Here is a 24599-nt window from a genome sequence, read left to right as displayed (position 1 = left end):
AATCGGAGCAGACGACGGTACCGAAGACAACGGTATCGGTTCCGACACAGCCACAGTCTCGGGCCCGAGCCGCCCCGGCTCCAAACTCAAAGGAGTCGGAGGAGGAATATTCTGAGTGATGGGATTAGCCATAGACTGTTGAGTCGGGCTTTGAAGCATCTGGGCCAGTGCCTCGGACTTAAGAAGTCGACTCACTACCCTCTGAAGGTCATGATCTGAAAGTCTCGGCGACCTAGAGGAGTGAGATCTATGGCTCCGTTCAGACAGCAATGGAGATGCTGGAGCCGAATGAACGGAGTCGACAGATGGTGACCGGGACCTTTTTCTGGAGGTCGGTTCCGACAATCTGATCGAGCCGACTCACTGTCTGCCTCGGCCGGACCGAGGAAATAGCAGGGACATGAGTTCGAGAATCATCGGCTCCGACCGAGCTGATGTTCGAACAGCAAGCCCCAGAAGACTACTCAGATACTGGAGCCGATGGTCTGGTAGGCTTCGAGGGTTTCCCAGACTGAGTCGGGGACCCTCAGGCTTCAATAAGCCCCTTAGAATGAGCTTATTTTACGCTCCTGCAGGACTCTAGGGCTGAAGCCATGGCAAACAGCACATGAGTCCTGCAGAAAAGCAAGGTCCCAGGCAGTACACACAAGTGTGACCGTCTGTCAGAGACATCTTCTGACAGCACGAGTCACACTTCTTAAAGCCTGAGACCTTTGAATCCTTAGACATGTCTAAAGTAGAAAAATGTAACCACACAATCACACACACACACACACACACACACACACACACACACACACAGATTACACTTATTAGAAATTTAAATTAAATTACAAGTAATTTAGAAAATTAAGTCCCTACAAACACAATCACTCCAACTAGTAGGAAGGGAGGGACTGGGCCTAAGGCCCAAGGGAAGAACTCAAGTGAGTTTCAGGAAAAAAAAGGGAAAATTTGACTGGAAAAGGAAGGGAACTACTTACTTAATAAAACTATGAAGAAAACTAACTTAAAGGGGAGTTTAACTAAGATATTAACTAGTTTTTTAAAACTGACCTGACGAGCCGGTTGAAACGCACCTCGATCGCTATAGCAGCAAACGAGATCTGAGGAGTTACCGCCTAGCATTGTGGGATATAGGGGAGCCTCGAGCCGGTGGAACTAGCTCTCAAGCTTTTGGAGTGGCCGAGTCGGAGCAGAGGTTCGGCTCCAAACCCATCCAGCAAGAATGAAGGCAAGATAGACAGCTTAACATCCTTGGTTTAATATATCATCTGATGGATAAGACACGCATGCTGCACAGCAGTGTCAGCAATCTATCTACCTGGAATGGGAATAGAACCCACAGCCTTCTACTTGTTGAGCCACTGACAATGACTTAATGAGTTACATGAGTTGTGTCTCACAGAAACAATGTAAAAAGAAAAAGAAAGCTTTTGTGGCTATTACTTAAGTATTTACTCATTCATTTGCTCACAATCGGACACTGGGAAGTACCCACAGTCAATTTAGTGACTGTAACTGGTGGTCAAATCTGTGCACGTGAGAGGATTATAATGAGTTACACTATGTTCCTGAGCACAAAAAGCTGAAACAGTACTACTGTGGTTATTACGTGCATGTATTCACTCATTTGATCACAAAGACCACCAAGGAGTACACAGTGAATAGGGTGTCTGTAACTAGTGATCATGAGTATGCCCCGCATATGTGGTGTTTGTGATGGGCTGCACTGGATGTATCTGAGACAATAAGATAAAAAAGTATATTATATTACATATATATATATATATATATATATATATATATATATATATATATATATATATATAGGTTCATAGGTTCATACTAGGCTATCTGCCCGAGGGCATTTACAAGCCTAGCCCATCGTTTTGTGGCTTACGCCACCCCTTTAATACGGGGAACTAAACCCATTATTTTGCTGTGCCTCTGTCGAGCAATGACACTGAGGTAATCCCTGGGGTATATCTGCGATCTCCCATCCATTGGTCAAGATTTCTCTTGAACAAGGCCAGTGAGGTGCTCTGCCTCACATGTACCGGGATTTTGTTCCACAGCATAGGGAGTCTTTGGGTGATGAATCTATCCCTCCAGCACGTCCTATTAATAGTCATGTCAAGGTTTAAGTCTCCCGCCCTTGTGGCTCTGATGGATCTGGATTTTTTGAGGTGAAGCATATTCATCAAATCTGGGTTTGACATGGCCTTGTATGTTAGGCAAAGGTCACCTCTGAGCAAGCAGTAAGCGACTGAGTAGAGCTGGAGTTCTTTCAGTCGGGCAGCATAGGACAGATTTTTGAGACCCTTTATCCTTTTGGTGAGGAACTTTGTGGCCTCTCCAGCTGCTGCAAGTGTCGGGTCAGATACATTCCGAATGGGGCATTGTACTCAATCATTGGTCTGATGAGTGATGAGTAAAGGGAGACCATGACCTCCCTTGATCTAGATGAGAAACCCTTCATGATAAGGTGGGCAATGTAGAAGGTCTTCCTAACTACTTCAGCTACATGGGTGTCGAATGACAGACTACTATCAACCTGGGTCCCCAGGTCCCTGATAACTTCTTCTGCGCTCAGTGGATTGCCACCTATTTGGTAGCTAGGGATAACCTTGTTTTTCCCGAAGGGTATGACTATGCATTTTTTGGCATTTAACTTTAGGCCGTGGCTCTGGCACCAGTTATCCGTTTCTGTGAGACCCTTCTGAAGGATATCTGTGTCAGATGTGTTTTCTACTATGGCGCTCAGTTTGCAGTCATCTGCAAACTTGGTCAGCCATAACCCTCCTGTGTTTGCTTGTACTTCGGAGAAGTAGATGCCAAACAAGAGTGGGCCCAGGACTGAGCCCTGTGGGACACCACTTGTGACAGGCTTTGAGTCTGACATGGCGCCAGCAACTCTGACCCTGTGGGTTCTGTCACTCAGCCAGTTTGCAACCCATCTTGTGATGTATGGGTTGACATTTAAGCTGATGAGTTTTTCAATGATATATATAAAAACTGTGGCTGTTTACATATTTATTTCATCACACATCAGTCATCCAAGGTGTTCCCAGTCAATAAATAGCTGCATTTGGTTGGTTGGTGCATGTGTGGGTGTGTGTCAGACATATGTTGCTTGATCAATAAAATGTCTAACTGGTTGGTACATGTTTGAGGGGTGCATGCGGTTATGCACACAGGTGGGTTGTAATTGGTATAAGTAGGATCTCTGTGGATTGGTTGTAAATGGCCATGTATGGGAGTGGCAGTTAAGAAATGCGGCAACAAAAAGAAGTGGGTGGTGAGATTTACACCTCTTTCTCACTGCAGTTATGAATATTAGCAATACTTGCATATTAGCAGCATCTCAAGACTGGAATCATAATTGAGAAGCAAAGAGGTATACAGAAGCTAACGTGACCTGTGTGGACAGTGAAAACATCACTTCAGATGTACTGGGCTTAAGTAACTGAGAAGTGTTTGAAGAAATATTTTTCATATGATAATGAATACAAATGTGGAGTGTGACACTGTCGTGCTAGGAAGGCCTGTGCAAGCAGTGTGGTTGTTAAGAGGAAAATGACAGTAAGAGAAGTAGTTTAAGATAAACTCATCTAGAGATGCAAGTGTTTCAGGTGCAAGTTACTAATATTAACTGTTTAAATACCAACAATATCATCTGATGAATGTTGGTTCCTACACTAGGGAACAAATAGGCATCTGTAAGCTGAAGTGATCAGGTAGGAGATGCACAGTGCAACAATTCCTGCAGGCGGTACAGGGATGGAGTCTGCAAAACACTCTGGGAAAATATTAAAGATTTCCCACATTTCTTTTAATCCGTAAAAAGTGTATTGTGACACTGTTGTGTTGGGGGCCCCATACAAGCATTGGCTGTTAGAAAATGACTGGATATCTTCATGTTACCTGTTATGATAAGTTCTTGTTTGAAGCATTATTAATATCAGCAATATTCCACTATTAAGGATAATATTTCAGATATGTTATGTTGTGCATGCTTAGGAGTCAAACAGTGGATTGTAGACAAAATTATACTAAACACACTTGGGGAGCAGCAACACAGTCTGATATATAACTATTTTATGTATACTGCATTAATTAATCAGTGATTAATATTTATACTAATGTCTTGAACAAGGAGGCATCTGCAATCCAACAGAAATTGGTAGGTATCCGCAGTAAATACTGTGGGATACACAACATGCGAGTTACTCAAGAGTGTTTTTACAAGGTTATAAAAAATTGGAATACTTCCTATTTTTCTATTAACAAACCATAAATTAATTACGACAGTCTCACGTTATTGGGAGAACTGTCCAAGCAGTTGGTACTAAAAATAAAGAAATAAATAATGGCAAACACATTTTAGCAGACAAAATGCAGTAAAATGCAACTACTTGAGATGCACTGTATTAATATTAATACTAATCTAATCTTGTAACTAATAACTCAGGCAAAATAGCTTATGGGAAGCACCTGCATCCTGACAGCATATGACAGGTATCTTCAATAAAACCACTGCAGTGGAATTTACAGGACTTGAGTTAATGTAAAATATTTGCGATGAATTATGAAAAATCTGAAACATTTTACGTTTACATTAAGACAAAAATGAAGTGTCATGTCAGGGGGCATATAAAAGCAGGTAGAGTATGAAGAAAAACAGACAGATAATTATTTGCTTCTGGTGCACACCATTAATATCAACAATACTCTTAATACTGTACCTAATTTCTCATGAATGGTGGGTCGTGCATGACAGACTACTGTACCATATGAAAGTTAATAAGATTTGCTGGGTATGCACAGCAAAACAGTGTGGGGTGTACTGGGCTTCAGTAAGGAATGTGTGCAAAAATTATGAAGACATTTTCCTTACTTTTTTAATTATACAGAAACGGAGTGTGAAATGGTAATGTTGGAATGGCATACGCAAGCCACTGCTGTTAGTTAAAAACAAGTATTATAATATGTTGGTTAACGTGAAGACTTCCAGAGATATGCTTGTTTAATAAAGCAGCCATGAATATTAGCTATATTTTCATAACTGATAACTGAATTACATTGCAAAAGTTGTATGGTCTACAGGCAAATAAATGGCATCTTATGTACAGCATTATTACACACAGTTCTCCCAGTCATAGCTGCCATCTAACATACAAAGCTTTGTAGATTAACATTATTCTGAAATATAATGAAAACATGCATATGTGAAGTTCCTGCTTTGGGCCAGTAATCAAGGAGCCTCAATCCTCACCACTGACACCAGTGAGGGACGTTCACTTGGAACAAAAATAGATACAGCACTCTGTACCAAGCACAATTTCCCTTAAGAGCACACAGAGAACACACTCCATCCTGGGGGGCTGGGCCCTCTCCCTCTCTCTCTCTCCATGCCCCAAATAAGACTCCCCACTGAAACAGCTGTTGAGTTGACTCCTAAGCAGAGTGTTCCAAGCAAAGTCCTCCACCACCCTCTCTGTGAAACCAATACTGTGTCCCTGCTCCAAGTAGCTGACACACACACAGATTTGATTTTCACACACACACACACACACACACACACACACACACACACACACACACCTGGGAAAGGCTGCCACAGATTTACCACCCATGTCCCCTCTGCCCAGTCTATAAGGTAGATACTGCCACCAGAATACTCTAAAGCCAGCTACTCTAGGGCTGTTACCAGGCTATCCAATTATACTTAGTAAAATTAATACTAATACAAATGGTAGTGTTTGATCCTTGCAGTATGGCTTTCAGGAGCGTCCACAGTGTCACCGAATTAATACAAGTAATCTCAAAAGGTTAACATATTCTCCAAAAGACCAGCCACAATGAAAAGTGCAAGTATATTTAATAATAAAAGAACATGAAACTATTAAATACCCATTTACAATAAACATCAGAGTTTCATCCACAGGAAATGTTAAAAATAACACAGGTAGATAGATTAACACAGGTACAGAAAACAATACTTAACTAATCTTACTATATTTTCCTGACTCATCTAAAGAATTACTATTTCCTGTTTACTTACTAAAGCAAGGCAAGATGAAGTGGGTGAGTGATCCTTCTTAGTCAAGTTTCAAAAACAGACTGCCCAGAGACTTCAGTCTCATCTAGCATTAAAACATCATTTCAGTGCTGGATTACAGAATGGCATCACATACCTCTGGGGTCACCTGACTTCTGGTTCCCACACTACCCCTTTTCTAGAAGCGGAGCCAGAATCTTGCACATATGTGTTACCATACAAAGCACATTAGAGCTTTGCTAAGATGTGTTATAGCATCTGAAGTTATAAAAACATTTCAAAACCCTCTGTGATGCCTACCACTGCTACCAATATATGGGCCAGTATTCAAGGAGCCTGAATCCTCACCACTGACAATGGAGAGGGGCATGCAATTGGAATATAAATGGATACACTCAGTATTTCCATATGCAGACCTCTCTGCATAAAGTACAATTTCCCTTAAGAGCAAACAGGGAACACACACAGCCTGGGGGTCTGGATGGCTCTTCATCTCCCTTCAGGTCCCCAATAAGACTCCCACTGGTACAGCTGTACAGTTAGGTCCTCAAGCAGTGTCCAAGCCAAGTCCCCTAGCACCGTCTCTGTAATCCCAGTGCTTCATGCCCCTGCCCGAAGCAGCTGACACACATACTCTAAGATTTAATTTTCACACACACACACAGGAAAGGCTGGCGGAGACTACCCACTCTACCATCTTTGCCCAGTCTATAAGGTAGTTATCACTGCCACCAGTCAGTTATTATAAGGCTCTTAAAAAGGTATTAAATTTTACTGTGCAATATTAATACTAGCACAAATGGTAGTAGTTCACCAATACGGCTAGGCCTTCTGGAGTGGCCCACACAGTGTCACCACAGTAAAAGTTTTAAATATATTTAATAATAAAAGTACATGAAAATACTGAATATACATTCACAGTAAACCACAGAATTCAAATCACAGAAAATATTAAAATTAACATTGATGGACAGACTCATATAAATAATGAAAAACACACTATAAAAAGAAATTATGTACTCACCATAATGTTCCGTGTGTGTCATGTCTTCATTCATCCTTGATAGATGGGTTCGGTTCCAATATAGGAACCGACTCAGCTGTTACTACAGCTTGTGCCAGCCAAAAACTCTTGAGCTTCACCTCTACCCAGAATTCCTCTCTCTCAATTATCTCAGATCAAGTTTGCAGAAAAGTTACTGAAACATATAAAACATACATACATATACATAAAGATGTGTGTAAGGTAAGCTGGGTGGAAGCCTTACCTACTGTGCTTGGACAAGATAACAGTTCAATGAGTTTGATCCACTCCACCAAAAATCTTTGAAGTCGGGGGATGGGGGGGGGGAGTCAAGGATAAAGGAAGACAGACACAGATGAACATTATGGCAAGTACATAACCTCTATCTGATGTTGCCAACCTTCATTCCACCCTTAACAAATGGGACAGAGTCCCCAGCTACCGAATATCTTGGGTGGAGTCATGGAAGAATATTCCTGAGCACCATCGAGCCAAAAGACGATAGTCCCCTAAAGACCAGGTCCAATTTGTAATGAGTAAGAAAGATATGGGGAGTAGCCCAAGTAGCTGCTGCACATATGTCATCCATTGAAGCTCTGGACTGAAAAGACAGCTGAAGTGACTACAGACCTTGTAAAATGTGCTTTGACTGGTTTAGGCAAGGTTAAATTATCATAAATAAATGAAATGCAGTTTTTCCGCTACACTGGAGAAAAAATAGTTAACTAGACTGTCTTTATGTTTAGTTTTGTGAGGACAGAAACGTAGTTGTCTATGGATGCCTAATAAATGCAAGACATACTCTCTGTTAGAATGGTTATGGAAGAAAACTGATAAATTAATGGTCTGGCTAATTTTAGTCTCTGATACAACCTTGGGTAAAAAGGAGGGGTTCGTTCTCAAAGATACCCTATCCTTGTGGAAAATAAGGTAAGGGGGTTCAGATGATCAGGCCTGGATCTCTGAAATCCTTCTGGCAGAAGTAACGTCTACCAAAAAGAGTCTCTTCCAAGACAAAACTTCAGGTCACATTCCGCAAAGGGGTTCGAAGGGAGAATGCATCACTGCTTGAGGAAATAGGTTCAAGTCCCAAGGAGGGGGCAGATTTTTGAATGGGTAGTATTAACAGGAGGGTGCCTCTTAGGAACGATTTGCAAAGTCTATGAGAGGCTAAAGAACATTCATCCAAGCCGTTATGAAAATTAGAGATAGGAGCTAATTGTACTTTGATGGCAGAAGGAGAAGCTCCAGCATGGCTAAAAAATCTAGGACGTTCTGTGGAAGCTGAAAAGGCATCTATTTGCTTTTCAAGGGCCCAAATCATAAATCTCTTCCACTTACTGATGTACAGCTTTCTAGTGGGAAGGTTTGTGAGCCGATAAAAGAATGTGGCATGCTGGAGAAGAAATATTTGGATGCCTGGCAATTAATGGAACTGGAGAAACCAAGCAGCCAACTTAAGGTTCAAAATGTCTGGCTGAACAAGACCGTCTTCATGGGAAAGGAGGTCTAGCAATCGATCCAGAATCAAGGGTTGTCAAGTTAGATAAGGTTAAAGAAAGGGGGAACCAAACCCTTCAAGGCAAAAAGGAACAATGAGGATTACTGTGCACTTCAATCAAAGAGTGCTTCTGTAAAAATTTGGGAATCAGAGGTATTAGGGGAAAGGCATATAGGAGACCAGGAGTCCAATCATGGAGCACAGTGTCTCTTGGTGACTTTCCCAAAGGGAGAAATCAGGGTGAAGTAGTTGCTGCATTTGTTGTTTAGGGGAGATGGGAACAGATCACAGCATACATGCATACATATATAGTTATATAATGTAGCAAGGAAGAAGGAGACTACCATCAATTATGACAGTAGAAGTACACAAATGTGTACAGGGAGGGGAAAGATTACAGAGACAGTGTGAGAGAGAGAGAGAGATGGAGGGAGGGAGGGAGGGAAGTATCAACAATGACAGTTGGGGATTACACAATAGTGTAAAGGAAAAAGCGTATCAGCGATGACACAAAGATTATGCAAAGTGCAATGAGAGAGGTGGAGATAAAGAAAAAATAATTTGAAAAGGACACAAAAAATTTACCTAATCCCACAAACACTCGAGAGTATCAGCTAAATGAGACCATTTTTGAAAGTGGCAAATGAGATCTGAGGTAATTGAGAGAGAGGGATTCTGGGTAGAGGTGAAGCTTGAGAGTTTTTGACTGACGCGAGCTGTAGCAACAGCAGAGTTGGTTCCGATATCTGAACCAAACCAATCTATCAAGGATGGAATAAAGACTGAAAACATCAGATCTAAGCTTCACTATATTCCTGACTGAATCCAAGAGAATTTTACTGTTCCCTAGTTAAGTTACTTACTACATCAAGGCAAGATGCCATGGGTGAGGGTCTTTTTAGTCAGGTTCCCAAACAGAATATTCAATACTCTTGAGATTTCTCTTTGTAATATCTAAAATACAATTTCCAAGGGGGCTGGCAGAATGACCTCATCTGGTCACCTGACTCTAGATTCTCACAGTACTCCCATTTGAAGCTGAGCACAGATGGCCACAATACACATCTAAATATTTATGGCAGTGCCTGGGGGCCTTCCCTCTTTTTCACTGAGCTAATGAACAAAAGCTCTTCCCCAGACCCCCGCATCTCTGGTCCTATCCAGCACTGTGGGGTGACTTTTAATGGCTTAACAGCTCATTAAAATTTCCCTTATTTTTCTTAAGGTTAACCTCTGCTGTGCCAGTATCCTCTATTATAACAAACACTTAATTCAGCTAGAACAATACATGCATATTTCTATTCATTTCAGCAGGGTGCACTGTTGATACATTTCAACGCAAATAAAGCTCACAAATACATTTTCAGCATAGGCCTCTGTACAAAATCAGTTTGATATACAAATGACACACAGTTCTATTACATTTGTAACACAAGCATCTTGTATACATCAGTTTGATATTCAAATGACAAATCATTCTTTACAAAAACTCCAGCTGGCTATGCTGGCACTTGCTCATTTCATCATAACGTCCACCCTTCCAGGGTAACAACTAGTTCACACCCAAGGACAATATAGTAGGATTCCTAGTCCTGGTTTTCCCATACATTTTGTCTCTGGCTGCAATTAGAACTGTAAGATAAAATCTTTATGGCCTAAACCAGGTAATTTAATTTCAGACTATTTTTCAAAGTTAAATGGACTGAGATTAACCTCTTCTCTTCCAGTATTCTCTGTTACAATATATTCAACAGTTGCAATACAGCCTGACGTACAGGTGTATTTCTTTTCTGTCCGGCAGAACCCACTGTTGGTACATTTTTAACACGTGTAGTTTTACAAATACATTTTCAACACAAGCACCTGCACAAATCGGTTTGATATACAAATGACATAATTCTTTACAAAATTTCAGCTAGGTATCCTGGCATATGTTACACACCCACTGCCCTACTTCTACTGGCATAGCTGGCAATACCTCACATCATCACAGTAATTTTCACTGACTGGGCACTATCACAAAACAGCAGTATGCTAACCAGTCAACATTTATCACTAGAAAGTTCTTACACAATTCACTCACTGATATACTTTGCTTCTACTTTGCATGCTTATAATAGACAATAACCTCCACTTTGATGTTCACATCTCACATACCATAAAACTAGTACACAAAAAACTAGGCTCCCAATACAGGCATAAGTCCTTTATCTCACAAAAAGCAAGAGTCACTCTTGCACCAAGCCACCTCCTCTCAACTATTATACGCAGCACCAATCTTTACCCAAAACAGACAATGTGACCTAGACAAACTAGAATCATGCTGCAATAAAATAGCCAAGTGTGCTACTAACTCAACCTATAGAACCCATCACTGTGCTGCACTAAAACTAAAATGGCTTGAGCTACCACAGCTACTTAACTATCACCAGGTGGGCACAGCCTACAATATTCTCAAATATCCTGAAAAAAACCCTCATTATCCAACCTACTTACTATCTATACTGCAAACCGGTACCAAAGATCCAGTGAAAAATCTCTCCTCTCCATCACCAAGGCTAACAATAATGCAGGGAAAGCGCTCTACTCCCACACCGTTGCCAGAAATTGGAACTCTCTTCCCCTATCTGTGTCCACTGCCACCTCCACATCCATTTTCAAAAATTCCCTCAAATCACACCTTCTTAGTACCTGGTTATGCCCTTGTATTGCATAACCCTACCCATACTACTATTAACTCCCCAAATTCCTCTCTGATCACATGCTGGAGCTCTGATCCCCTGTAGGCTTGGTCATCTGAAAGGGTACTTTTAACTGTAGAATCTTACTTGATATATTTTCTTTTTTTACCAATGTATGACTGACATTGTCTTTTTACCAATGTTCTATATCTTCTTTTACCTGGAGTGTTTTTATTAATTCTTGTTATATTACTATGCTCAGCATACATGATATAACCTGTTTTGTGTATTATGCTGGATGTACTGTATTTGTATAACTTGATGTTGGAGCTTTTCTCCCCGGGCCTCCGCTGAAAATGGACCTGGTCTAGTAGGAATTTCCTGGTTAACAAATGTAAAATAAATAAATTATAGAAACATCCCTTCACTTGGCCAAAATACTAATTAAAATATTTTAACTGCCAAAATGCAATACGTTTGCAATATAAACGCATTGCCACCAGACAGACTTGATTCTACCAACCCTGCACAGCTCATCTAACAGAAGACTTTTGTATTTTGCATTTTTTGTAACTTGCAAAGTTTACAAGACTCTGCAAATCATACGATGTATACTCAAGAGAGGATTTGGAAGAACGCATTTCTGGAGGTTACACCTACCTTAAAAGACTTCAGGCCTCAAGAGGATTAATTTAACTCATTTAGTCTTGAACAGCAAGAGCAACAGTTCAGTCTCTTTCAGTGGATTTCTTATAACTGTTTAATGTGCAGTATTCAACAGCACCTTGCTGGGATAACAGCGCAAAATCCTTTTTTTAAATTCTTTGATATGTAATACATGTATTTCTATTCACAAAAATGCTAACTCGGGGCTGGAACAGGAGAATTAGAAAGTATACCAAAAATGTGTTTAGTTGCTTCTAAATTACTCACACACACACTCAAATCACTTACCAAATTCCAGTGTACTGGATGACTATTCAGATACTTTTGTTCCTTAGTACGCTCCTTATCTCTCTCGTGAAGTTCTGTGAAGAGAGGGCATCAACATGCCTATTCCCTTTTTTATTCCAAATTTTAAACACTTCAATGTTGTTTTATCAAAGTAACTAGTCAATCATAATCCGGCTCAGTTTTAATAGCTCTAAGCCAGCCCCCCTCATTTCTTTGTGATCTGTTCAATCTAAAGCATTGGTGCACGTCCTCAACACTGAAAGTTCAGGCTTACTAAACTGTTCAAGTACCACTTTTATTTAAGTCAGACAGCAGCATTAGCCAAACATAGTCTAAGAGTTTTGAAATAAACAATGCAATCACATGAGCAAGCTGCAGAGCAAATATCCCGACTTTGTACATGCGGCAGCTGGTGACTTTAATAAAGCAGATCTGAAAGAAGTACTCCCGCACTATCATCAATTTGTGGACATTCCTACAAGCACTGATAATATCCTGGACAAGTTATACATTAAGTTTAAGCTTATAAGGCACTGCACCTCCTACAAATGGGAAGCTCTGACCATTATACCATCTTGCTATTACAAGCTTACAAACTTGCACTGGTTACAGAGAAACTCACAAAGAAACAAATCAGGGTATGGCTCAAGGGGGCTACAGAGGCCCTCCAAGATTGCTTTGAAAGAACTAACTGGAAAATGTTCAAGGAGACAGCCACAGTGAATCAGCATCTGAACACTGATTAATACACTGGGGTAGTGATGGCATACATTTCAAACTGCGTTGATGGAGTAACAAATACAAAAAGTATTACTATTAAAGCTAACCAGAAGCATGGCTTATCCCTAAGGTATATGAGCTTTTAAAGGAGAGAAACACAGCTTACAGGGCTAAGGACAAAGCAGCCCTAAGTGTAGCAACAGGTAATCTGAGGAGGGGTATAAAGAAGGCTAAGAGGGAGTATGGCAGAAAGGAGCAGTGCCACTTTGAAGACATGAAGGATGCAAGGAGACTATGGCAAGGCATACAGGAGATCACGGACTACAAAATCAGGTCAGCTACAGTGTGAGAACAGCATCGAATTCCTGGACAGTTTAATCATCATCTTTGGCAGATTTGAGGAAAGAAACAGGTTGACACTAAAGCTACCCACTAATGAGAAGGATGCAGTACTCAGCCTCAGCACAGAGGAGGTAAGAAGAGCGCTAAGAAGAGTGAAACCCAGAAAGGCTGCTGGCCCACACAACATACTGGGCAAGGTGTTAAAAGGCTGTGCTGAACAACTATACACAGTGCTCAAGGAAATATTTAATACCTCTCTTGCCATTGTGAAAGTACCCTCGTGCTACAAGGAAACTATCATCATCCCACTACCTAAGAAAACCACTCCCTCAAGCCCTAACGACCAAAGACCAGTCACTGTGACATCCCACTGATATGAAATATTTTGAGCGGCTGATCAAAAAGTATCTTTCATCATGCCTACCTCCTAATTTTGACCCTCTGCAGTTTGTGTACAGAGCTAACAGATCCACGGCTGATGCCATATCAGTAGCACTACACATCTAGCTTGAGCATTTAGACAGCAAAGATAACTATGTGAGGATGCTGTTCATAGACTTCAGCTCTGCATTTAATATGGTGGTACCGATGCAGCTGACAGAAAAACTGGCACATTTAGTAATCAGTAAAAATCTCTATAACTGGATCCTGGAATTCCTGATTGAGAGACCACAGAAGGTGTGTTCAGGTTAGAACACATCAAAGTGCATCACAATTAACACTGGGTTTCCACAGGGATGTGTTCTCAGTTAACTGTTATTAACCATCCTGACCTACGACTGCTATGCTAAGCACAAGTTTAACCATACTATCAAGTTTGCTGATGACACCACAGTGGTGGGGCTCATCACAAAGGAGGATGAAAGGGCGTAGAGAGAGGAGGAAGCATCTCTGATCAGTTGGTGCAAAGGGAACAATCTTGACCTGAATGTAAGCACGACCAAAGAGATTAACGACCTCATGAAAAGCAGAGCAAACCACCCAGAACTCAGGATTAATGGTGAGTGTGTGGAGAGAGTTAAGAGTATGAAATTCCTGGGTGTACACATATCAGCTCTCTCGTGGTCAGGAAACAGCCAGCTGGTCAAGAAAGTGCACTAATGTCTACACTTTTTAAGAAGGCTGAAAAAAGCCAAGCTTTCTCCTCACATTCTCTCCAGCTTCTACAGAGGTGCAATTAAGAGCATCCTTACCTGCAGCTTCACAGTGCGGTTTGGAAGCTGCACAGTTACAGAAAGGAAGGTGCTATAAAGTGTGATGAGGGTTGCAGAAAAGGTAACATGTTCCAGTCTTCCATTTACACAACTTTATTCTGCAAGCATCATCTGAAAGGCCACCAAAACAATACAGGACACCACGCATCCTGTGCATGGACTGATTAAGCATCTGGCAGGAGATATCGCAGTATCCACTGCAGGACTACAAGACTTAACAGTTTCTACCCTACAGTAAATAGACTTCTGAACTCGGGCACTAGTCCCAGGAGTTTAGGCACACGTCAATCTTTATTTATATGTGCAACATCAACTTACATATATTCCAAGTAAGTGCAGAACTTATTTATTATATCCACAGTCAGTATTACTTAACATACTGCGGTGGTGGTGCTGCGGTAGCGTTGTCGCCTCATAGTAAGATGTTGCCCTGTTCGATTCTCAGCTAGAGCGTCTTCTGTATGGAGACATGCGTGAATGGGCGTACCTTCATTGAAGGTTGTGCGTCAGGGCCAGCAACTCGGCACGTAAAAATCTGCTGTCAATCATTAGCAGACCGGAGTTCCGCTGTGGCGACCCCTAACCAGGAAAAGCCAAAAGACACAAGTCAGTATTATTTAACCCACTCAAGTGCAACATTAGACAAATAATTTGGGCACTGTTCAATTTGTAGTGCATTACTTTAAACAGGGTAGTTAATTTAACTCAGGGGAGGGTATTCTTTTTGTATACGAGTGCTGGCAAATGTCTCTGCTCTTTCTTGCATGTATTGGGAGAAGTATTGTATTAGTTAGTTATGTTTATTCCTCTTGTATGTGTTGTTTCACCTTCTCTTGTAATCTCAAGAATTGAGCTGATGCACAAAATTTCTTTGAGGCTACACATGTGTAGTTCTAAATGACAAGTTTACTTTGAAGCACTAGGAACAGTTTTTTTTTTTCGACAAGACTTTTTCCTTCTTTTAAAGTACCGGATACTCAAATACTATAAATTAAAAACAATGCTTTCAACGTCACAATGAAAGCAAAAGGTTGCTACACAGCCTAGAAATCTCTCAAAAGGGTGAAATAGATATGTATGTGTGTGTTTTGATGTATATATATATATATATACATACATATACATACATATATATATATATATATATATATATATACATATACATATATATATATACATATATATATATACATATACATACATATATATATATATACATATATATATATATATACATATACATACATATATATATATATACATATATATATATATATATATATATATATATACATATATATATATATATATATATATATATACACATACACACACACACACACACACACACACATATGTATATATATATATATATATATATATATATATATATATATATATATATGTATATAGGAATACATGTATATAGGTTTACTATCAAAATGCTGAGTACCTGTTATATGGAAATGGGAATGTCAAACATTTGGACGATTCCCATTTCGTCTAACCTGCACAAGTGTGTGTGTTCAGATTTGCAAATGCAACTGACTTTGGCATTCTGAATACAGATCGCGGTACAGTGGGTATCGGGAAATAGCCCTTTTCCCCACTGTAGTGCAATCTTGGAGTTGGAACATATTACTTGCAGGGGGGGCATAGCCTCCCTGCAAAAAGATGGCATTTCGTAGTGTGCACCACGGACATGCTTAAGTGAATGTCAAAAGTGCAAATTTGATGATGTTGGTTTGTGCACTTTGACATTCTCACCTACTTGATATTTTTAACTTCGCACATCTGATTCGCAGATATGGATGCATTTTATTTTGAACAGAGTATATGACAGTAAACCTACATATATATATATATATATATATATATATATATATATATATATATATATATATACATATATATATATATATATACATATATACATATACATATATACATATATACATATACATATATACATATACATATATATATATACATATACATATATACATATATATATATATATATATATATATATATATATATATATATACACACACATATATATATACATAAAAACACAGTCTCTAGCATTAATGGAACCCAGCAGCCAGACACAAAATAGCAACAAGTACTTTATACTAGTAACAGGACATGAGGACCTCGAGTCTTGGCATAAAAAGCATCAAACACACTGCAGATTGTAGTCTTTCTTGTTCTTGAAAACATTTGGTACAAACTTTGTCATACTGTTAAGAATTCCATCAGCAGCAAGAAGACATTATTTAAGAGGCTTGTTGATACCTCTATTATTGTGAAAAAAACTAACACACTCACCAGTCCTGGCTATTGATAGCATCACCGTATCCTGGTGTGTCAACAACTGTTAATCTTAGCTTTACTCCACGCTCTTCAATTTCTACAGTAGATGCTTCAATCTGTACTGTTCTTTCAATTTTTTCTGCAAAACAAAAAAAAGATTATATCCAATTCATCAAAGTACTTTTTTTTGATAAGATGGACAGAACAATCAAAGAGAAGAAGACGCAAAACAAAAATAGGCTTTCCAAAGTAAATTCTTACACAGGAAAGAGATGCATGGGTGGTGTGTGTGTGTGTGTGTGTGTGTGTGTGTGTGTGTGTGTGTGTGTGTGAGAGAGAGACAGAGAGAAACAGTCTCTAAGAACTATGGAACATACACAAGAATTTGTCACATACTGCATAAGCCTTCTAAATTCTGCAAGGGTACACAATAGAAAGGGTGTGTCAGATGAAGATGAAGAGGTAATAAGTGGACTAGGGCAAGCTCTGGATGATGCTTGCCTGAATGTCCTTAAAGCTTCAATTCCATTAACACTGAGAAGTTCAACTTTGTTAGGGAATTACCATAAATGTAGATGTTGGAGTAGTTCTACTGCTGCAGTCCTCACGCCTTGGGATACTCTGTCCTGCACATAGACCACAGCCAGCCAGATTATCACAGCTCTACCCTACCAAGTGTGAACACAGTAGCAAAAGATAAATCAGCCAACATAATCTTTACACATTACTTGCCCCAACCTAAAAGTCATGGGGGTAGAACCCAGTGCTATAGTCTGGTGGAGCTAGTGATACATCCACAACTGGCCCAAATCCACCCCAGAGGATCCCAATTTAATTTCTCCAAAAAAGACAGCCAGTAAAACAAGAATGAAAGTCTGAAAGCAGTGAGGAGGAAGGCAAAAATTAGGGACTGAAGGGCCATGCTAGCCCAAAGATAATCAAGAGTGCAGGGGACACAAGGAAAACAAAAAAGTGTGTTGCAGGAGAGAGCCTGGACGGCAACAGTTAACTACATGAACATCTGTATTAATGCAGAGTTCCTAACACAAGTGCACTGTGTTCAGTGTACTATTCACTTTTACAGTCCTTACTTCTTGGGGAGATTCCCAAAGCAGTGAAAATTATTAAAGGGGATTAGTTATGTGAACATAAGACCTTGCAGGTTAGCAGAGGGAAAAATCCTGCCTTGGTCAAAGAAGCAATCCTCATATTGTAATTTTACACACACACAAACACACACAAACACACACAAACACACACACACACACACACACACACACACACACACACACACACACACATACATACATACATACACACAGAAAGGGTGCAAAAAATGACCAGGTAGCTGCTTCAAGGATAGGCTGGGTGGTGACCCCCCACCACAAAGACTGTGGTGGCAGCGATGGCTCTAATAGAATACACCTTTATATAGCTTAGAACCATTTCCCATAATGTTGGTAACAAAGATGCAATGTGTTAGTCATTTGGAATCTGTAAGTTTCTTGACAGGTCTATTTCCCATTTGCAAATTAGACTTTCTACAATTGCTGGTTCTGTGTAAACAGAATCCTAGCTGTCTATGCACATTGTTGGAATGGAGGGCACCTTTCCCTGAGATTTCGGGCTTAGTATTTAAAAAAAAAAAGACCAGTAGCTGTATGACCCGATTAATTCTGAACTGATTCTGAAGTTGTTCTAATTGTTTATGGAACAAAAGCACTGTCAACCATTCATTAAAACAGCTTCTTGTCACCAGCCAACGTTGTTTTATTTTTTGTTCTGGCTGATTGTTAATTCAGAAACCACCTTTTAGACAAAGGAGTGATTAGTACAAAATTGCAACACTGTCTTGGTGAAACACCAGGAATGACTGTTTACACATCAAACTTTTGAGAACTGACATTTGTCTAGTTGAGGTAATTGCCACAAAAGCATCATCGTATAAAAATAACTGAATGAAGTATGTTACTAGTTCAAAGATGGGATGGCAAGGTTAAGTTCTCCAAAACACAGTTCAGTGCCCGTGGTGGAGCAATCTGCTTTCAAGAAGGTCAGAGATAAAGGATTCCCTCAAGGAATTGCTTAACTGAAAATTTAAAATAAAAAGGAGGGACCATGGTTAGTTGGGCTAAGATTACAGAAGCAAGCACTTTTATGAATGTGTAAGCTTAACTTGGTTTGTAAAGGTCAAAGGTATTTCAGGACCAATTCCATACTTGCCTGTGGTCAAATTCCCTCAACTATCACCAGAATCTTTTCCAATTTGCTACATAGGATTTTCTTGCTCTAGTGTCTTAGCTTTCTTTAGAATGTTTTACATATTCTCTGTAAATGTAGGTCTTCTGTGACGCCCCAAAAAGGACAGTTTTGTACCTACCATAAATGTAGATGTTCGAGTGCTCATACAGCTGCAGTCATAACAGATGGGTTATCCTGCCGTCAGGCGGGTCCTCGGTCGGCCGAATTCCAAAGTCTAGGTCCGGCGTCGGTTGTCGTCGCTTCTTCCCTGACGTCAGTGCGGCAGGGGTATAAAAGAAGCAGCCGACGCCATTTTCTTCAGTTTTTCTTGCCCCAGATGTCAGGTGCCCCCAGAAGGAAGGCAAACATAATGTTATGCAAAGATGCAATGTTGATAAATCAAAAACAGTAGTTGCAAGCAAATACACCATAAAGAATACCCCAAAAAGGTTATATGAAAAGTGTTTGTCATAAGGCCTGTCCTAAGAGGGGATGGAGGAAACCTGGACTGGACTGCAGCTGTATGAGCACTCTAACATCTACATTTATGGTAGGTACAAAACTGTACTATGTTCATCGTGCATACAGCTGCAGTCATAACAGATGGGTAGAATCCCAATGCTAAGTAAGGGTGGTAGGCACTAAGTGGAACTAGGAGGGGCTAGGATGCCCTGCAGGACTGCTGTGGCAAAGCCCGCTCTAGATTTTGAGTATAGTGGGAGGTGATGGTGCTTGGAGAAAGTGTGCACTGAACTCCAGATGGCTGCTTCCAAAAATGTCCTTGGTAGGGATCCCCCTGAGGAAGGCTGCAGAGGTAGCTGTGGCTCTGGTGGAGTGGGATCTGATGCATGCAGGCACAGTTTTTCCATGGAATGAGTAACAAAAACGTATGCAGTGGGCCATCCATTTTTAAATTGTCTGTTTGGAAATAGCCTTTCCCTAAGCACCTACAGCATAGGACACAAAGCGTTGCTCAGATTTCCTGAATGGCTTTGTTCTGTCCAAGTAGTATCGAAGTTGTCTGTGAATGTCCAAGGAATGTAGTAGTCTTTCCCTTTGTTTTGTGGATTAGGATAAAAGGTAGGTAAGTGGATAGTCTGATTCAAAGCTACACTGGATACTACCTTTGGCATAAAGGTAGGATTGGTTCGTAAGGAAACTCTGTCCTGATGGAAAATGATGAATGGTTGCACAGCCATGAGGGCCTATAGCTCCGAAGCCCTGCATGCTGAGGTGAAAGCCAGTAGAAAGGCTGTTTTCCATGACAAGTACTGTAACTCTGTTGAAGAAGCTGGCTCTAAGGGAGGCAGGGTCAGCTTTTCCAATACGTAGTTGAGGTCCCAAGCAGGGACTGGTGGTTTCCTTGGGGGTTTTAAATTCTTTGCCCCTCTGAGGAACTGCTTTAAGAGAGGGTGAGAGAATAATGGAGGATCTGTGTTGTATTGTGCAGAAATGGCTGAAGCATGGATCTTGATGGAGGAGAAGGAAAGTCCATTGTTTAACATCTCAGCTAGGTACTGTAAAATTTGAGGTATATTTATTACCCAAGGATTCTGTCCCTTTTCTTGATTCCAGGCACAAAATCGTTACCATTTGGCGGAGTAAGCCTTTCTAGTAGAAGGTCTTCTGGCCTCCAAGATGACATCCTGCACCTCTTTGGAGAGGAGAAACTGTTGGGAAATCAAGGAATTCTCCATGCAGCTAGATTTAGAGTTTTGAGATGGCTGTGAAGGGTTTTGTAGTTGTGCTGGGACAACAGAAGAGAGACTAGAGGTAGGATCCATGGTGGGGAATGTGTCAGGCTCCTCAGGAGCGGATACCAGTGTTGTCTTGGCCAGTCTGGAGCGATGAGAATCATTTTCGGCCTCTCTGCTCTCTTTGGGCATCAGAGGAAGAGGCGGGAAGGCATAGACAGTCAATGTTGCCCAATTGAAGGAAAGTGCATCCACTTTCCAGGCCTGTGGATGATAGGTCCTTGAACAAAATTTTTTCAACTGGCAATTTCTGTGGGTAGCAAAGAGATCTATGTCTGGCTGTCCCCATGCCTGAGTTATCTTTGTGAAAAGTTGAGGATGCAACTTCCATTTGTGTGGATCTGTCATATTTCTGCTTAGGTTGTCTGCCAGTGTGTTTTCCTTCCCTGGCAGGAATTGTGCCTGCAGTTGAATTTGCAATTCCAGTGCTGTGTTCCATAGGGTCATGGCTTGCCTGCACACGGGGTATGAATGAGTTCCCCCCTGTTTATGTACCACATCACTGTGGTGTTGTCTGTCCTTATCAATAGCTGGCCTGGATGCAGTAGGTCTTTGAAGGTCATAATAGCCTTTTGCACGGCTAGCATCTCCTTTTGGTTGATGTGAAGGTGCTTCTCTTTTCGGGTCCATTTTCCCTGAATGCACTGATCTGTCATGTGTGCTCCCCAGGCGTAGTCTGAGGCGTCTGTTGTGATGATTTGAGTTGCTTGAGGTACACAGAAAGGAAGACCTGTGTTTCTTTGGCAAGCTTGAGTCCACCACAAAAATTCCTTTTGAAGGCATGGAATGAGTGGGATAATTGTTTCCAAGCTGTGGTTGTGTTGAGACAATAAGTTTTTCAGGTACCATTGAAGTTTCCTCATATGCAGCTTTGCACAAGGGATTAGTAGGATGCAAGATGCCATGAATCCCAGAGCCTGCAGGATTTTCCTTGCAGTTAGCCTGGTGTAAGTTGCCATTTTTCTGAAGTATTGAGACAGTTGCCCTTGCTTGTCTGGCGTGAGGTAGGCCATCTGGGTGGTTGTATCCAAGCTGGCACCCAGGAAAATTATTTGTTGAGAGGGTATTAGTTTTGATTTCTTTTTGTTGACTGTATCCCAGGAAGTTCAACAGTTTTATTACAAATGCCAGGTGCTGCAGTAGTATGTCCTTGCTGTCCGCTTGGATCAGGCAGTCATCCAGATATGGGTAGATCTGTATCCCTTGTAGTCTGCAGAAGGCGATTACTGATGCCAGGCATTTCGTAAACACTCTGGGCGCAGTAGATAAGCCAAAGGGCAATGCAGAAAATTGGTAATGGGTTGAACCTGCAAGAAATCTGAGGTATCTTCTGCAATCTTGACTGATAGGTACATGCAGGTATGCCTCCTTGAGGTCCAATGTTACCAGACAAGACTCCTTGCCCAGCATGGGAAGAAGCTGCTGTAATGTGAGCATCTTGAATTTTGGCACCTGCAGATATGAGTTTAGGATGGATAGGTCTAAGACAGGTCTCCAATCTTTGTCTTTCCTCGGTACCAGGAATAGTCTGGAATAAAACCCTTGGCCTTGTTCTTTTGCAGGTACCTCTTGAATTGCTTTCATGTCCATGAGAGCTGAAACTTGTTTTTGTGCCTCTGACCTTTGATTTTGTGGCAGGTTTGGCATGCCTCTCATTTTTGGAAGGGTGTGAAAGTGGAACCTGTAGCCCATTTGTCTTTTGTAACAATATGCCAATTTTTTGAGAATAATGTCAGTTTTCTGCCCAAAGGTGCTGCCATTAAAGCTTTGCTTGGCAGGTGTAGGGGGAAGTCATTGTGTCTGTTTTCTAAAAGACTGTGATCTATCTTTTCCACCTCTTGGGGTTGGTGCTTGCCACTGTCTGGCTCTGAAAGATCCTTGAGGTTGCCCTCTGCCCCTTGGGCGTCTGTATCTGCCCCCTTTTGAGGTCTGTCCGTGGCTGGAAAGGACCAATTTTTTGAAGGCCAGTTTCTGCTGAAACGTGGAGGCTGTACCTGCAGGAAATCTTTCACTGTTTGCATTGATTTCGCTTTTTCCTCCATTTTCTTTAGCACCTCCTCAGCTTTAACACCAAACAGTACATCTTTTTGAAGAGGTGCATCTAATAATTTAGCTTTGACATGATCTGGTAAGGTTTGCTCTTTGAGCCAAGCATGCCTACGTATAACAGACCCCGTAACAGCAGCTCTACATGAGGCATCTAAAGCATCAAAACCACACTGTAAGGTAAGTTTACCCACTTGCTCTGCATCACGCAACAAATCCTGCAACTCTTTTAGATCTGGTTGTTCTGGTTGTGTCATCTTGCTTTTCAGCTGAGATATCAAAAACTGTTGATACTTTAACATATGGAACTGACAGTTTAATGCCCTCATGGTTAAAGTGGCCGAGGTGTACACTTTTTTCCCCCCACCTTTCTAAAGCTCTGGAATCTCTCTCTGAAGGTAATGGATTTTTAGCAGTAGAGGCCTTAATTCCCTTGGGACCCTGTGAAATTGTTTCTGGGTCAGCAGTATGGCTTTTATATAGGAACTGGTGAGAGTCAGGAACCCGGTAATACCTGTCTGGTTTAACAGGAGCTGGAGGCAAAGAATCAGGATTAAGGCTGGCTTCTGTGTACACATCATCCAATATATCTAAAACAGGAGGGATAGCCAGAGGCCTATGCTGGGGGAGCAGAAGAAATTCCCTGAGCCTTTTCTTGGAATCTGAGTAATCTTGGCCTTCCCAGTGAAAGTGTTCCCTCAATGTATGCAAGGTTTCCCAAAAGAGAAGTCCTCAGGGGAGACCGAGGGAATAGACTCCTCTTCATCAGAGTCTTCGAATGGAGAATAGGCATAATACTGGTCCTCAGATAGTTCTGAGGTAATAGAAACTTGATCTGAGGAAGGGTAGTCTTCCTCTAATCTGGGCCTTTTGTCAGGGGTTGAGAACCCTGATAAGAGTAATCAAATCCTCAGCCATTTTAAGCATCTGTTTTTAGGCATGGTGCCTTGAGAGGGGTCTGAGGAACCTGTTTTTTGGTTTTCATGGCTGCTTTAGATTTAGTGAAGGCTTTAATGGAGAAGGAGGAAGGCCTGAAGACCCCTTGAGAAATGGCAGGCCTGTCTAAATTCTGAGTTTCCCCGCCAGGAGTGGCGTCGGGATCTGTAGTAGGAATGGGGGCCGAGGAGCCTGCAACCTCGGGTACTGAAGACACCAGTAATGCATTGTCATTGGTACTCAGGGGCTGCGCAGGCGCCTCGCTGAGTACCAGAGAACCGGTAGTCGGCCTTAGCGTGGTTTCAGTAGGTGGTGCGGACCTCGTATGTCGGTCCTTATCTTTGCTCAAAAGTGGAGTCGGAGTATCCGACGACATAATAATTAAATTTATTCCAAAAAATTGAAGGGCGAACTCCGCCCGATGCTTAACAGTGCGCTTATTGAATCTAGCACAAAAACGGCAGGCCGAGACGTCGTGGTCTGGGCCTAAGCAAGGTATACAGAAAGAGTGGAAATCCTTGTGCAGTATTTCCTTCCCACATGAAATGCAATTATTAACTTTGTCTGACATCGGTCTGAGGCAAGAAAAGTTTCCCCAACGGGGTACTTGGCTTTCAAGAAGACTTCGGCTGAAATACTTTTCGTAAATCTCAGGAGCTGGCCGACCGGCACTTGCGAACTGCTTCTGCTTTGGGCACCGCGCGGTAAGAAAGACTGAAGAAAATGGCGTTGGCTGCCTCTTTTATTCCCCTGCCGCACTGACATCAGGAAGAAGCGACGACAACCGACGCCAGACCTAGACTTTG

At 41.3% G+C, this 24599-nt stretch overlaps 1 protein-coding gene across 4 annotated transcripts in view; it reads right to left on the bottom strand.

Annotated features, from left to right (window-relative positions):
- Positions 1–24599, bottom strand: part of SEPTIN2 (septin 2) — a 1307428-nt gene that overhangs the window by 1082257 nt on the left and 200572 nt on the right. For all 4 annotated transcript variants that reach the window (XM_044068783.1, XM_044068784.1, XM_044068782.1 and 1 more), the window contains one exon: positions 16832–16955. In XM_044068783.1, coding sequence (XP_043924718.1) covers positions 16832–16955 — 124 coding nt within the window. The remainder of the gene's footprint in view (positions 1–16831; positions 16956–24599) is intronic.

The sequence above is a fragment of the Protopterus annectens genome, chromosome 4.part0, assembly GCF_019279795.1.
Source record: "Protopterus annectens isolate FY-2018-M chromosome 4.part0, PAN1.0, whole genome shotgun sequence".
Lineage (NCBI taxonomy): Eukaryota > Metazoa > Chordata > Ceratodontiformes > Protopteridae > Protopterus > Protopterus annectens.
Note: the sequence above shows the minus strand (reverse complement) of the source record. Positions and strands in the feature narration are given on the sequence as shown.